At 41.1% G+C, this 16220-nt stretch overlaps 1 protein-coding gene and 1 non-coding gene across 2 annotated transcripts; both read right to left on the bottom strand.

Moving 5' to 3' along the window:
* Positions 1 to 2804: 2804 nt before the first annotated feature.
* LOC122420886 (cytochrome b-c1 complex subunit Rieske, mitochondrial) lies at positions 2805 to 7484 on the bottom strand. The gene is made up of 2 exons (XM_043436448.1): positions 7173 to 7484; positions 2805 to 3629 (listed from the first exon to the last, which is right to left on the bottom strand). The coding sequence occupies exons 1-2, from the start codon at positions 7384 to 7386 to the stop codon at positions 3019 to 3021; spliced, it is 825 nt and encodes a 274-aa protein (XP_043292383.1). The 5' UTR covers positions 7387 to 7484; the 3' UTR covers positions 2805 to 3018.
* A 2200-nt stretch (positions 7485 to 9684) lies between these two features.
* TRNAH-GUG lies at positions 9685 to 9756 on the bottom strand. The gene has a single exon. It is a non-coding gene; the product is annotated as a tRNA-His (tRNA).
* Positions 9757 to 16220: the final 6464 nt, after the last annotated feature.

Below are 16220 nucleotides of genomic sequence, written 5' to 3'. Positions count from 1 at the left end.
ATAATCTTTCCTATAACCCCTCTTTTAAGAGCATGTGGCATGGACCTCAAGATTGCCCCAATTCCCTGTATAGAGAAGTACATGCTAATAATCTCACATCAGGGTGCCAACTGGTCAGGCTTCCCCCATTTTTCTCCCCGATATCTAGAATTTTGTTTCAGCAAAATAATAAAAAAAGCTAACATAGATCTGCTCTATCCACTCATTTAGCAAAGTAGTATAAGTAATTTTACTTTTCCAGTCACTTGTGGAAAAACCTTCTTCTTAAAAATTAAATGGGATACTGGGATTTAATGGTTTAACATCATTAGTCAAAGTATCATGAAAGACATCAGCAGTCCACCAAATACGGCAATTCCAGCACATAATGCCTGTGATATATCTAGAAATCAGTAAATTGCCTATTTTTGTCCTCCATTGCCAGGTAGCCTCTAATGCAGTTGTTTTGGCATTTGAAATATGAAAATATCAACTATTTTGAGGTTATCACTTCAGGGTAGGAGAAAAATGCCAACTTTTCTCTACAGAAAAATGGTGCTGTTAACATTTTTGGCAACACTTTTTTTCCCCCAGTGTGTGGATCTGTTTTCCTCAACTGAACATGTTACATTGCTGTTTCCCACCCCCCTCAGAACCACCTCCCCCAATACTGAAAGCCCCCTGCAACCACTCTGACATCCAACAATGGCCCCAAATGCCCCATAAAGCAGCAGAACTGCCCCTGGCTGGGCACCAGTTATGAAAGGTTGACTCTGTTAATTAAAACAATTCTACCTGAGTCTGAACCAAATACAACAAATGTTTATCTAAGGAAATCAATTCTCATTATTATGGGAGTAAGATTAAGGGGCTCAAAAAATTTTAGTTGGAAGGATTCTTAGAGAACAACTGTCCTAAGGAGAGTAAGTGACAGGCCCATGGTTAGGAAATGGCAAAGCCAGAAAACCCTAAAGTTCCAGTTTAGTACTTCTTCCACTACACCATGCCCCCAACTCATGCAACTAACAACTAGCAACTACCTGCTGGATACCGGAGCTCAGCAGCTTCAATTATGTACAAATAACACAGTTATCAATACTTTTTGACATAGGATGACAAATGAACGGTCACACAATTTGCTGGGTTCTAAGGATTCATTCAATGTTTCAAGATCTCTACTCAAGGTTTTAATTCACCTTCAAATTAAAAGTTGAATCTTTATCACCCCACAAAGTTCCTCCAAGCAATAATCCTACAAATGTAAAATATATACAGCAAAGTTCCTACTAGTATATCCCAAGAAGTTATGAATAGCTCCTGGGGCCACTTAAAAACAGAAAACAGCCTCAAAATTTGTCAGCTTCTACTGGAGGTATTATAGTTTTAAACAGTAAGTTGTGGGCAACTGGGAGCATTAAAAAGTAGCATGAGTATAGGAAAAGGTATACGATTTTGTCCATGAATATTTAAAAAATGGAATCTTCACCGAAATGATGAACAAGCGAAATATCCAACAGATAGTGATTCCCTTGGCCTCATAATAAATCGGGGGGGGGGGGGGGGACTTCACATGAAATGATCCAAATATTAAAACCAAACACTACAAATATATATTATTCATACATGATAGAGTTTCACTATTTTTAAATGAAACAATACCAACTTTTCCTTGGTAATCTACATACGCACAAAAGGTCAGAGGGCCCTCCATTTAAAATAGAGAACATGTCAAAAAGTAGCCAATTTGCAGGTTTGTCTCATACTTATACCTAAATACTTGAACCTAAATGTCACTATATGGAGATCTGGAACAAAATACCATTAAGTGCGCCGTATATCGTACCTGCTAATCTTCCCTCTAGAACAGATGGATTAGTATCTACTTGTAAGCCTGGAAACTGACATTTTCTTTTTGACACACATTGAGTTTAAGGTCTGGAACCCTGAAAGACCAGCCCCTCTGGAGACCCAATCACTGCATCTCGTTTGCTGTTTTACAAAAACAAGTGTGATCACAAGGTGTGCCCAGTGGAGTACATTACTAACCCACCTCCAAATGGAAAAGACAAGACAAACCCATTAAGATAGCTGGTGATCTCAACAAAAGGCAAAGTCCACTTCCAGTTCCTACAGAGAATACCAGATCTTGGTCTTTTTCGACCTGTGAACTGGAAGCAAGAAGCAGAAAGAAGAGCAGGTTAATTCAGGTTTGTCTCCCTGTCCCCACCCACTTCACAGTGAAAAGTGGTGTCTGCAAATCCAACTGGAAGAAGCACCTCAAAATGCTACCATCAAAGAAACAAAACTAGCAGGATCATTTTCACACAAAGGTAGCATTAAATCTCAGATATGCTATGTCCTTTCTGCCTCTTGACAGGATGGATATATGAGCTCTGGGGGACATAAATACCTCCACCAGATGAAGGAAATACCAGAGCAGCATTTCCATTTTAGAAAGCTTCTCTAAGATAATCTCCCACACCACTGCCTCTTAAAACTGGAGAATTCTAATTAATAAGTTACTCCCATAAACGATGAATAAAATTTCTTGGCCTGTCGTACAGGTGGGAGTGGAAGGTGTGCATAACCAGGTGTGCAAAACAGCAAAGAAACTTGGATACTATTGTTTCTGCCAATGCCAAAAGACATCTCCCAGGTCTTGACGATGACCAGCTAATTCTACCTCAACCTAACCATGAGCTCTGTAGAATCTCTATCCCTGACAGAAGGTAAATAAACAAGAAAGTCAATTACAGATTTCACAAATATTTTATACACTGGTCTACAATTTTTAATTAGAATTAACTATCAGAGACACTGCACCCTTTGAGCATAACAATGTTTAATGGTGGCTTTTTTAGGTGAATGCTAGAAAGTATTCAACATTAAATTCAATTTACTTTACATGTTTGCAAACACATTATTAGCAATTCTTAAATATTTCAAATCAACTAACTCAAAGCACAGAAGGCTTGTTCTCAAGTAACTCTTCTGAGGTGACATGAGACTGAATGAAGCCTATAACTTGAGTCCAGGTCTCTAACCAACAATCACCATATCATCGCTGGTGAACTCATATGAGGGAACTTCAAGGTTGAGAGGTGCAGGCCCCTTCCTGATCCTGCCAGACGCATCATAGTGTGACCCATGGCAAGGGCAGTAATAACCACCAAAATCTCCCGCATTTGCAATGGGTACACAACCAAGATGAGTGCAAACACCTATCAGGATAACCCATTCAGGTTTCTTTACTCGCTCTAAGTCATGCTGTGGGTCCCTCAACTGGGACACTTCAACGGCAGCTTCCTGGTCAATTTCCTTCTTGGTTCGATGGCGCACGAACAGGGGTTTGCCTCTCCATTTGAAAGCCATGTTCTTCCCCTCTGGAATATCGGATAACTTGATTTCAATTTTCGACATGGCCAACACATCAGCAGAAGCACTCATGCTGGAAACAAACTGAGAGACGACATTCTTGGCAGCATATGCAACACCCACAGTAGTTGTTGCAGTTATCAAATAGGAAAAACCTTTTCGAGCCTCACTGCTCTCTTTTGAAGACTTTGTACTGTCTAACACTTCAGGGCGACGATAGTCAGAGAAGTCAGGCACTTTGATGTCTGTATGGGAATAACGAACAGAAGCAGGGACTGCAAGATAAACAGAAGGTTAAAAAAACACAATTAGATGAGGACCCTGAAAGAGGCATACATCAGGGAATGGGCCCTTATGAATTCATAAGCAAAAATAAAATTATTAAAACATGAAATACGGCACTTACTGGTCTCAGAAATGGCCAAGTTGGCAGTGCCAGCAAATAAAATACTGAAAACAAAATTAAGTCAACCACTACCTATCATATTGGTATGAAATCATAATATGTATAATTGACTCCACCTGATTGAACACTGCTGATTCAGAATTTGTAACAATTCAGTACATCAGGTTAAAAAAAAGTTAAACAGTACTGCAAACAGCAATATTTTAACTCTCCAAAAATTCAACCTGCTAAGATATACTGTACAATTATGCTAAACATCATCCATATTTTCTGGATTAGAAGAGAACCTAAAACTCATCTAGTGCATTCATTAAATTGATGTGAACATCTTATTAAATCAAATATCTAACTTTATCTTCCTATCTACCTGCTCTCCAAACTTCTAAAAATTCATAAATTAAGAATTGTAAGATAATAAACATTCTGTAAACAGTATAAATTTAGTTGCAGAAAACTTAAAAGAGATTTCTATTTTAGATTTTGGGGTAAAAATTCAAGTAAAACCACTAATGGGCAGAAAAGGCACCCTTATCAGACTATGTAACTATCAAAATCAAATGAAATCTCCAAAAGAACCAATTACTTCAATTTAGTATAATAAAAAAGAGCAATTTTTTTCATATAACATCTATAAGAGTGGGGTATTATTATTATTTATTTTTTTACTGCTGTGGATCTCTTAACTGGGACACTCTACTCCAGGCCATAAATAAGCCAGATGTTAAATGAACATTAAACAACCAAATAATTACTGTTTATGCAGCATAGTAAGTCCCCCACATACAAATGAATTCTGTTCTGAGAGTGCATTTGTGAGTTCAATTTGTTCCTAAGTCCAACAGAGTTAGCCTAGGTACCCAACTAACACAATCAACTACACAGTACTGTACTGTAACAGGTTTATAATTCTTCTTACACAAATAATACATAAAAAACAAACACAAAAAATAAAAAATATATATGTTTAATCTTGAAAAGTCTAGAAGTACAACAGCTGGTGTATAGGGGCTGGCATCAAATGAACAGGCAAGAGGTGTCCACTGGAGGAGGGAGAAGAGGTGGGAGATGGTAGAGCTGAAGAAGTCAGAAATAGACAAGACGAAGGGCAAGCTGCAATTTCACTCACACCTGACGCTGATGGAACACATGTTCCAATCTTTGAAAGTTCAAAACTTGGAGGTTCTTATTGTATTATGGATGCAAACAGTGTCTTTTTTCAAACAACAGATATGTCCTGTCCCATACCATTTTTTAATGTCTGACAAAAAATTAACTTACAATATCACCTTTAAGTATGTTTCACAAAGTAAATCTCTTTGCAAACTGCATATTTGTTTAAAAAAAATCTACAACACGGGCCTGCTTTTTAGAAAAGGAGACACTAAAAATTCCTCAATTTTAGAAAATGTTCCCAAAAGAAACATGCACTTATAAAAAGCATTGTCATATAAGCTGCAATTCTGGTTGATCTCCTAGGCTGTCTCACCCTAACATACTTCCTTGAGCAGTCAAACATTACAATAAGGAATATGTTTCACATGATCAGTAATTTTGTGGAAGCCGTAAGTAGTCAAAAACAATGGAGAAACCTATCAAAATCACTCTAATGTACTTTTCTAACTCACTCAACATTTTTTGGAGGAGACAAGGACACAGGTAGTGACTACTGGATACTCGCAACTATAGCAAAGTGACATTGTATCACATACTACCCTACCTAACTGTGATTTCCTTTCCCCTAGCACTGTCTGGGATTACACAGGAAAGAGATGCACAGCATATGTAAAAGATGAAGAAACCCAAGTTCACACTTAAAAGCCCTGTCTACAATTCTTCCACACAAGGAAATGAACAGGATACTACAGAGAATGACTTTGACATTATCATCCAGAGATTTAGTAGCAAAAGAAATCCAGTTGTCTGCTCCCATTTTATCTAGTAGGTTACACTTTATATTGAACTCCATCATTAAGGACACTTTGGGAAATTAAACTGCTATATTGTAAAAATCATTCTCTAATAAATAATTCACATGAATTCTATTAGGTGTGACTTTTAGTAGCAAAGATGTTAGCTATATTGAGTTCTAAATGAAAACAAAATCAAATACTTATAGAAACATCATCTAGAAATGGAGAAAACTTAAGGCATTATAACAAAACAGTTTTGTTTAAAGTGAGCTCTAATGTATCCCAATTCAGGGATCTTCTGACTCAACTGCCCCTTACCACACCCTCAATTAACCATCTTTCCACAAACCATCTATACAGAAAATTTTAACATGAACTTAAGCTTCAAACTGAAGGCATAATTACAGAAAACAGGCTTGCCTTATACCTCTACCACTTCTTGGAAAAGTCAAGTAAGCCCGTGATTTTTAGAAGAAACTCTTTAGCCATTTGACAAATTCCAAGATAGTTTTCATCTTTGTTATTGAAATTTTCTCCTCCCTAATTGTTTCTCATTTGGGTCCACATAACTGGCTTGGGCAATTTCTCTAAAACCGGGGTGCACACTAAGAAAAACTGCCACTTTATTCATTCACAAATACTCTGCACCAACTACATGCAAAATCTGAGGTTGTGGAAGACAGAAAAATAAAGGATACTCTCTATACCTTGAAGGTCAAGGTCAGAGGAATCCTCAATAAATCCAGTAGAAAATAGAAAGTGTTACGTGCTATAAAACATAAAGGAATCAGCAACATAAAATTTTACTAACCTGATCCTGAACTGAGATTGAGAGGATGGGTAAAACTTGGAAATGTGGAAAACTGGGAGGGGCGTTTAAAGTAAAGCTAAAACGGTAAATGCAGGGGGTGGGGGACAACTTCCTGTAACGCAAAGGTCAATGGGGCCAGGCAAGTAACATAAAGAATCAAGAAGGCCTGATGAGGACTGGGATGAACTGGAGAAGCACTTGCTTCAAATGAAGGATGCGACCAATGCACAGTACACACGACAATGGAAACCAGAGCCCAGCACTGCCAACTTTCAACATTTCAAGAGACGCCAAAGATAGTCCGTTTCTAACAACTATGCAGGTAAGAGTAGACTACAGGTACCTGGCTCACAAGCTGCCAATTAAGGATCTCCAAACAGTGCATAAAAACAGAGAACAAGGCGCCAAAGATAAACTACAATCTGCTGACAAGAGGCGTAAAATATACTTTTGGTGAGAGCTTATGGCTAAATCAGTCTTTCAAAATCTATCACTATCACATCCGCACAGGTGTGGACACAGAGGCCTGGGGAGGCGCAGAGGCCTAACCAAGGTCGACCCAGCCCGCAGGCCATGCCATTCCCAACAAGGGCTCTGTTCCATTTTCCCGCAACCCCCTGCCCTTCTCGACTTCTCCCTGCGTCCAGGGTCGGAAGGAGCAAGCCAAGAGGCACCCCTCAGCCCGGCTCACCATTGAGGCCAACGGAAGCGACCAAAGGCCGGCCCGCGGCCTGGCCTCTGAGCGACTCCCGGCACAGGACGGAGCGCTTCAAGTCCAGCACAGGCGACTGCGAGGTGGCGGGCACCGCGGCCTGTACCAAGGGCCGCAGAGCGCCCGCCACCCCGCGGGACGTGGCCGACAGAACGGGGGCGAACGGGCCCGAGCGGGCGGCGACCGACAACATGGCGACAGCAGCTCCAAAAGCCAAGCCGGTCACAGGGACGACCTTCCGGCCGCAGCGCAGGCGCGAACAGGCGACGAGGGCGCGGGACCGTGACGTCAGCGCCGCCGGCAAAGGGGGGGGAAGCCCCGCCTCCACACGGGGCGGGGCCAACCTGGAGAGCCGCGGCGTCGGAGGGCGGGGCGAGGGCCCGCGCGCAGAAGGGGGAGTGATCTCATTTGCTAGCCCTTGATGTCAGGCGGCTTGAGTCCCTGCCTCTGGCATCTGCCCCAAAAAAGGTGGCAAAGGAGGCCACCAGAAATGTCACGGGGGCCGATTTTGCCCCCGTTCCGGCAAAAACCTCATCTGTGGGAACGACGGATAAGAATAAATTATCATAATAGTTTAAATTGGGATAATAATAATTCTTAACGTATGTAAAATGTTTATATATGTAAAATATGGTTTGGCATATATATATATATATAAATATATATAAAGAGCTTCCCTGGTGGCTCAGACAGTAAAGAATCTATCTGTAATGCAGGAAACCTGGGTCCAATCCCTGCATCAGAAATATCCCCTGGAGGAGGGAATACCCACTCCAGTATTCTTGCCTGGAGAATTCCATGGACAGAGGAGCCCGGTGGGCTACTGTCCACAGGGTCACAAAGGATCAGTCATGAATGAGCGGCTAACACATACATATAAAACCCAGAGAAAAACCTATTGTAGTAATCGCTGTGTGTTTACTTTAATGAATATTATTGTTATGCAGCTAAAAACTTTTAAACATTTTTAAAAGTCCAGAGACTTATGTGCAAAGCTTAATAATAATGGTGATGATGGTGGCTTATGTTTATTAAGCATTTACTATGTATTAGATTTTGTGCTTTACCCTCATTCGTTCATTTATAATCAACATCTTTATAAGTACTCTTTTACCAATGAAGAAAGTGAAGGTGAGAGGAATTATGTTCGCAGGACAAGATAGCCAGCAAATTGTGAGGTGGGGGGAAATCTGTCTTCTGAGTCTATGCTCTTAGCTATTGTCACAGTTTACCTATGGTTGAATTCAGGGGATGCAGAGATAAATCCCTAAATCACTATCACATGGTGAAAATATTACTTCTTTTTTACTCCTCTTTAAATTCTTCTGATTATACCAATGAGAAAGTCACATTTTGGTGTTAATCTTTAATTCTTCTCAAGATTTACTAATCTCGCTTTAACAAAATAGGCCTTAAATTCAAAGCCTTTAGGTAGTTGAATCTAGAGAGGACTTAATAAGAGTTTATTTTCATGGTACATATTTTGTAACAATACTGATTTTCCAATGACTGTAATGAGATTACATTCATTCAGTGAAAAGTTAACTAAAAAAATAAATAAATAATTGCCTTTGTGCATGCTTAATTGTGTCCAGTTCTTTGCGACTCAGTGGACTGTAGCCCGCTAGGATCCTCCATCCATGGAATTTTCCAGGCAAGAATACTGGTGTGTGTTGCCATTTCCTTCTTCAGGGAATCTTCCTGACCCAAGGATCTAACCTGCATCTCTTGCATCTCCTGCATTGGCAGGCAGATTCTTTACCACTGCACCAGCTGGGAAGCTCAATTTAAATATCAAGTAATTATTAATACAGGCAGTACACAGGCTTGGCAAGAATTGTGATGGTGATGCATGTGTGAACCAATGAAGTTTCACTACAGTTCAGTTTAGTTCAGTCACTCAGTCCTGTCCTGACTCAGCTTGTCTTTGAGATGAGCAACAACCCAAATGATCAAAGCAGACCCTTCCAGAGCAGCTAGTACAGTTGGAGTACTTTATATAAAATAACACATTTAATATCACAACAACCCCCTGACGTGGGTAAGAGTAAGTGAAGGATGAATGGTGAAGGAAGGAAAGAGTTTCACAAGTTGAGCAGAATAGGAAGACTCTCTAGACTCTAGAGAGTTCTAGACTCTCAGAGTTCAATCCTAGTTCTGCTGTTCACAAGCTCTGTCCTAAGATGATTTATGTATAAGCTTTATGTATGCCTCAGTTCTTCTTCTGTAAAAAGAGAATAATGAGAGTTGTTGTTTAGTCACAACATTGTGTTCCACTATTTTGCGACCCCATGCCCACCAGGCTCCTCTGTCCACGGGATTTCCCAGGTAAGAATTCTGGAGTGCATTGCCATATCCTTCTCCAGGAGATCTTCCTGACCCAGGGATTGTAATCCATGTCCCCTGTTTAGCAGGCAGATTCTTTACCACTGAGCCACTTGGGAATCAGATATGTACTGGAGTGGGTTGCCATTTCCTTCTCCAGGGAATCTTCCCAACCCAGGGATCGAACCTGGGTCTCCTGCATCACAGGCAGATGCTTTACCCTCTGAGCCACCAGGGAAGCTGATATTAATAGTATCTACCTCCAAGTGTTACTTTGAGGATTAAAGGGATTTATATACATCCTGGTGGCTCAGACGGTAAAGTGTCTGCCTACAATGCCAGAGACCCAGGTTCGATCCCTGGGTCAGGAAGATCCTCTGGAGAAGGAAATGGCAACCCAGTTCAGTACTCTTGCCTGGAAAATCCCATGGATGGAGGAGCCTGGTAGGCTACAGTCCATGAGGTAGCAAAGAGTTGGACAGGACTGAGCGACTTCACTTTCACTTTCATATATATATATATAATGAATAGCATGGGGCCTGGTAAGTGCTGTGGAAATGTCCATAATAATAATAAAAATGACTTTTTAAATTTTCTAGTTGAAGAAACTGAGATTCAGAGAAGACAAATGGCTTACCCAAAGACATGCCATTTTTTTTCAGTTTTATTGAGATACAACTGACATATAACATGTGTAAGCTTAAAGAGTACAACTTATGGACTTGATACATATAGAATGCAGCATGATTATCACTATAGCCTGCTAATATCTAGGTCACCTCACGTAATTATTACCATATCTTTTTGTGGTAAGAACATTTAAGATCTACTCTCTTAGCAACTTTCAGTTATATAACACACTATTATTAACTATAATCATCATGCTGTACATTATTTCCCCAGGAATGGTTCATCTTATAACTAGAAGTCTCTACCCTTGACCGACATCTCTCCATTTCCATCAATCCCCAGCCCCTGGTCAAACTCAATGAAACTATGAGCCATGCCATGTAGGGTCACCCAAGATGGATGGATCGTGGTGGAGAGTTCTGACAAAATGTGGTCCACTAGAGAAGGGAATGGCAAACCACTTCAGTAATCTTGCCTCGGGAACCCCATGAACAGCCGCTGAACCCCATGAACCCCACTCTACTCTATTTCTATGAGTTCTGCCTTTTTAGATTCCACACAAAGTGAGATACAGTGCTTGTCTTTCTCTATCTGAATTATTTCACTGAACATCACACCCTCAAGGTTCATCCATGTTGTCCCAAATGGTAGGAGTTCCTTTTTTCTCATGGTTGAACAATATTCCATTGTGTATATGTATATGCACCACATCTTTATCCATTTATCCATTGACAGACACTTAGATTGTTTCCATATTTTAGCTACTGTGAATAATACAGCAATAAACATGGGGATGACCATATCCCTTCATGATACTGTTTTCATTTCTTTTTGATACGTACCCAGAAGTAGGATCACTGGATCATATGGTAGTTCTATTTTTTTATTTATTGTGGAATCTCCATACAACTTTTCCGTAGTTGCTGCACAAATTTATATCCACATTAATAGTGCACAGGTTTCCCCTTTTCTGCACATCCTCTGTGTGTGGCATTCTGTGAGGTGGCATCTCACTGTAGTTTTAACCTGCAGTTTACTGCTTATTAGCGATGTTGAATACATTTTCATGGACCTATTGACCATTTGTGTGTCTTCTCTGAGAAAATGTCTCTTGAGAATCTCTGCCCATTTTAACTTGGACTGTTTATTTGATTATATTGAGTTGCATGAGTTCTTTATATATTTAGAATATTAATCCCCTATCAGATATATGATTTGCAAATGTTTTCTCCTGTTTTGATGGTTGCTTTTTCATTTTGTTGATAGTATTTCAGCTATGCAAAACCTTTTTAGTTTCAGATAGTCCATGCGTGCTTGCTCAGTCGCTTCAGTCATGTCTGACTCTTAGTGACAATATGGACTATAGACTGCCAGGTTCTTCTGTTCATGGGATTCACCAAGCAAGAATATTGGAGTCCTGGGTTGCTGCCAGGGTCCAGCCCCAGCAGGATCCAAGGGGTACCCTCAGGATGAACGGTGTTGGTGAGAGAAGACACGTGAGACCAGCCTTGATAGGGCCAAGTCTGCGAGGGGGAGAGAGGGAGAGAGAGAGAGAGAGAATGACCAGACAGGGGTGTTTGCAGGGTCTGGCAGTCCTTTATTTTTTACCATAGCTTTTATACCCTAAGTTAGTACATTTCTAAGGGGAAGATAGTTTAACATTATGTCAGCTTGTCCTTCACAAAACCAGGGTGTTTTCTGCATACTTCTTTGTTTATGAGGGTCTTGTACATTATCTTCTGGCCTTGGGGGCCTATTAACATTTTATGCAGGTCAGGTGAATGTAAACCTATTTTCTGTTTCTATGGTGACCTTAACTGAAAGGTAGCAATCTCATAGGGCAACAGTACAGAGTAGAAGTATAACCTTGTTAACATAAGAGTTAGTTCTTCTGCAGAAGTTGTCAGTTAAATTTATCTAAGAGGTTTACCCCACACTGACTCTGACTTTGGTGAGGCAGCCTCTGCCTAGCACTCCTGGCTGACAATTAACAACCATCTCATTATTACTACACTAGGGCTAAGCTCTTATTTCTCTAGATCTTTAACTATATTAACAATGGTTTCTATAACACAACCTTAGCACATTAAGAGCAAAAACACAGCAAGCAAATGTTAACCCAGTAGCTACTTTTAGAATAATTTTTCTTGTGTTTTCTAATAGGACTTCCTCACCCCCAGAAGGGCTCTATATCTATTAGGGCCTTTATATGATCAGGTTCGTTATGTTATTTTATGATTAGGGTATTATAAGCAATCATGCATATTAGTACCAAGGGCATAAAAGCATTTGCCAAACAAACTAAAATACCAGTAAAGGAGTTTAAATTAAAACACTCCTTTCAACCTAAATAATCTCATAAAATACCACCACCTGGGAAACTTATTGATTAAAATTCTAAATTAATTCTTATTTGAAAAGAGATAGAGGAAGGCCTTCTGCCTGTGTCACAGAAATTAGGGAGCAGTCTATTAAAGCAAGCATCAGAAAAACAGATGTCATCTTTAAGGTGAGCGCCAGGGGCAGCTTTTCGGAATCCGTGAAAACCTGATCCGCCTTGCCCGTCAGGCTTTCTCCCTCATGACCTTCTCATGGGTGGGATCTCGTGTGCCGGCTCCCGGCAGGTTGCCCTCCTCCAGAGGATCTCCCTGACCCAGGGATTGAACTTGTGTCTCCTGTGTCTCCTGCATTGCAGATGTATTTTTTACCAAGTGAACCACCTGGGAAGCCCAGTTTCACAGAGACTCACTCATTAATTTTGCTCTTGTTCCTTGTGCTTTCAGTGTCATAGCCAAAAAATTATTCCCAAGGCCAATATCAAGGAGCTTTTCCCCTATGTTTTCTCCTAGGACTTTCATAGACTTTGTTTCTACATTTAAGCTTTAGCCCATTTTGAGTTCATTTCTGTGGGTGACCCAAGATGAGAATCCAATTTCATTTTACTCCATGTGGTTTTCCAGTTTTCCCAACACCATATTTTGAAGACACTATCGTTTCCCTTATTTAGTATTCTCAATTTCCTGGTCAAATACTAGCTGACTGCCTCTGCAAGGGTTTATTTCTCACTCTCAATTCAGTCTCGGTCTCCTTTAATTTTCTCAGGCTTGTTAGTGACCTTTCTATGATCTAAGCTGAGGAAGGGTCCATGTGCCCTTGAGAAGAATCTATATTCTTCTGTTGCTGGATGGAACGTTCTATATATGTCTGTTAGGTTCACTTGTTCTAAAATTTGGCTCAAGTCCAACATCTCCTTGTTGTTTTACTGTTTTTTCAATATATCCATTGTTGAAAATGAGGTATTGAATTTCTCTACTATTATTGTATTATTGTCTATCTCTCCCTTTAGAGCTGTTAGTTTTTCTTAATGTATTTCACTATTCTGATGTGGAATACATATATATGTATGATTATTATATCTTCTTGATGTTTTTATCTCTTGTTACCATTTTTGGTTTAAAGTCTATTTTGTGGTGTAAGTATCAGTTCAGTCACTCAGTCACGTCTGACTCTTTGCAACCCCATGGACTGCAGCATGCCAGCGTTCCTGTCCATTACCAACTCCCCTAGCTTGCTCAGACTCATATCCATCAAGTCAGTGATGCCATCCAACCGTCTCATCCTCTGTCATCCCCTTCTCCTCCTGCCTTCAGTCTTTCCCAGCATCAGGGTGTTTTCCAAGGAGTTCGTTCTTCACATCAGGTGGCCAAAGTATTGGAGCTTCAACTTCAGCATCAGTCATTCCAATGAACACCCAGGACTGATTTCGTTTAGGAGTGATTGGTTGGATCTCCTTGCAGTCCAAGGGGCTCTCAAGAGTCTTCTCCAACACCACAGTTCAAACGTATCAATTCTACAGCACTCAGCTTTCTTTATAGTCCAATTCTTACATCCATACATGACTACTGGAAAAACCATAGTTTTGACTAGATGGACCTTTGTTGGCAAAGTAATGTCTCTGCTTTTTAATATGCAGTCTAGGTTGGTCATATCTTTTCTTCCAAGGAGCAAGCATCTTTTAATTTCAAGGTTGCAGTCACCATCTGCAGTGATTTTGGAGCCGCAAAAAAATAAATTCTGTGACTGTTTCTATTGGTTTCCCATCTATTTGTCATGAAGTGATGGGACTGGATACCATGATCTTAGTTTTTTGAATGCTGAGTTTTAAGCCAGGGTGAAACAAGATGGTGGAGTAGAAGGACGTGTGCTCATCTTCTCCTGTTAGAACTCCAAAATTACAACACACTGCTGAACAACCATCATCAGGAGAATGTTGGATCCCACCAAAAAAAGATACCCCACATCCAAGGGCAAAGGAGAAGCCCCAGCAAGATGGTAGGAGGGGAGAAATCACATTTAGAATCAAACTTCATACCTGCCCAAGATGCTCAGAGGGCTCAAACAAAACCTTGTGCACACCAGGACCCAGAGACCCCACAGAGACTAACCCAGAACTGCCTTTGAGTGTTTGAGTGTCTCCTGCAGAGGTCTGGGTCAGCACTGGCCTGCCACTGGGGCAGGGGCTCTGGGTGCAGCAGACTGGGTCACACAGCATGTGTCATAAGCCCTCTTGGAGGAGGTCACCATTAACCCCACCATAGAGCTGCTGAGCAGATGACCCACAAACTGCATAACTATCATATCAAATAAATTTTTGCACTGTTAACAAAGTTCTAACACCCACAACAGATTTCCCAACCTGGGAATCTGGCAAAGTGGACTGAGAACCCCCAGGGAGTTTGACTTTGGAGGACAGTGGGTTTTGATTATAGAACTTACACAGGACTGGGAAACAGACCTTTGGAGGACACAAACAAAACTTTGTGTGCACCAGGACCCTGGAGAAAGGAGAGTGATCCCACAAGAGACTGATCCAGACTTGCCTGTGTGTGTCTGGGAGTCTCCAGTGGAGGCATGGGTCAGCGGTGGCCTGCTTCAGGGTTGGGGGCACTGTGTGTGGCAGCGTACAGGACCTATTGAAGGAGGTCACCACTATCTTCATTACCTCCACCATAGTTTGGTCTCAGGTCAAATTACAGGGAGGGAACACAGCCCTGCCCACTATGGAAAATTGGATTAAAGACTTACTGAGCATGGCCCTGTCCATCAGAACAAGACCCAGTTTCCCCCACAGTCAGACTCTCCCATCAGGAAGCTTCCATAAGCCTCTTATCCTTACCCATCAGAGACCAGACAGAATGAAAATCACAATCACAGAAAACTAATCAAACTAATCACTTGGATCACAGCCTTGTCTAACTCATGAAACTATGAGCCATGCTGTGTAGGGCCACCCAAAATGGATGGGTCATGGTGGAGAGTTCTGACAAAATCTGGTCCATTGGAGAAGGGAATGGCAAGCAACATCAGTATTCTTGCCATGAGAACCCCATGAACAGTATGAAAAGGCAAAAAGATATGACAGTGAAAGATGAACTCCCCAGGTTGCTTCAGTTCAGTTCCATCACTCAGTCATGTCCAACTCTTTGCAACCCCATGAACTGCAGCATGCCAGGCCTCCCTGTCCATCACCAACTCACAGAGTCTACCCAAACTCATGTCCATTGAGTCGGTGATGCCATCCTAACATCTCATCCTCTGTTGTCCCCTTCTCCTCCTGCCTTCAGTCTTTCCCAGCATCAGGGTCTTTTCAAATGAGTCAGCTCTCTGCATCAGGTGGCCAAAGTATTAGAGTTTCAGCTTCAAAATCAATCCTTCCAATGATCACTCAGGACTGATCTCCTTTAGGATGGACTGGTTGAATCTCCTTGCAGTCCAAGGGACTCTCAAAAGTCTTCTCCAACACCACAGTTTAAAAGCATCAATTCTTCTGCGCTCAGCTTTCTTTATAGTCCAACTCTCACATCCACACATGACTACTGGAAAAACCACAGCCTTCACTAGATGTACCTTTGTTGACAAAGTAATGTCTCTGCTTTTAAATATGCTGTCTAGGTTGGTCATAACTTTCCTTCCAAGGAGTAACTGTCTTTTACTTTCATGGCTGCAATCACCATCTGCAGTGATTTTGGGGCCCCAAAAAATAAAGTCAGCCACTGTTTCCACCGCTTCCCC

Source organism: Cervus canadensis, chromosome 18 (assembly GCF_019320065.1).
Source record: "Cervus canadensis isolate Bull #8, Minnesota chromosome 18, ASM1932006v1, whole genome shotgun sequence".
Taxonomy (NCBI): domain Eukaryota; kingdom Metazoa; phylum Chordata; class Mammalia; order Artiodactyla; family Cervidae; genus Cervus; species Cervus canadensis.
This window is presented reverse-complemented; position numbering and strand designations above follow the sequence as displayed.

What these genes read in the sequence shown, in the direction of transcription:
- LOC122420886 (XM_043436448.1), bottom strand. Translation starts at nt 7,386, where the DNA reads ATGTTGTCGGTCGCCGCCCGCTCGGGCCCGTTCGCCCCCGTTCTGTCG. An exon ending in CGCTTCCGTTGGCCTCAATG is followed by an intron (nt 3,630 to 7,172) that starts GTGAGCCGGGCT and finishes TTTATCTTGCAG; the next exon opens with TCCCTGCTTCTGTTCGTTAT.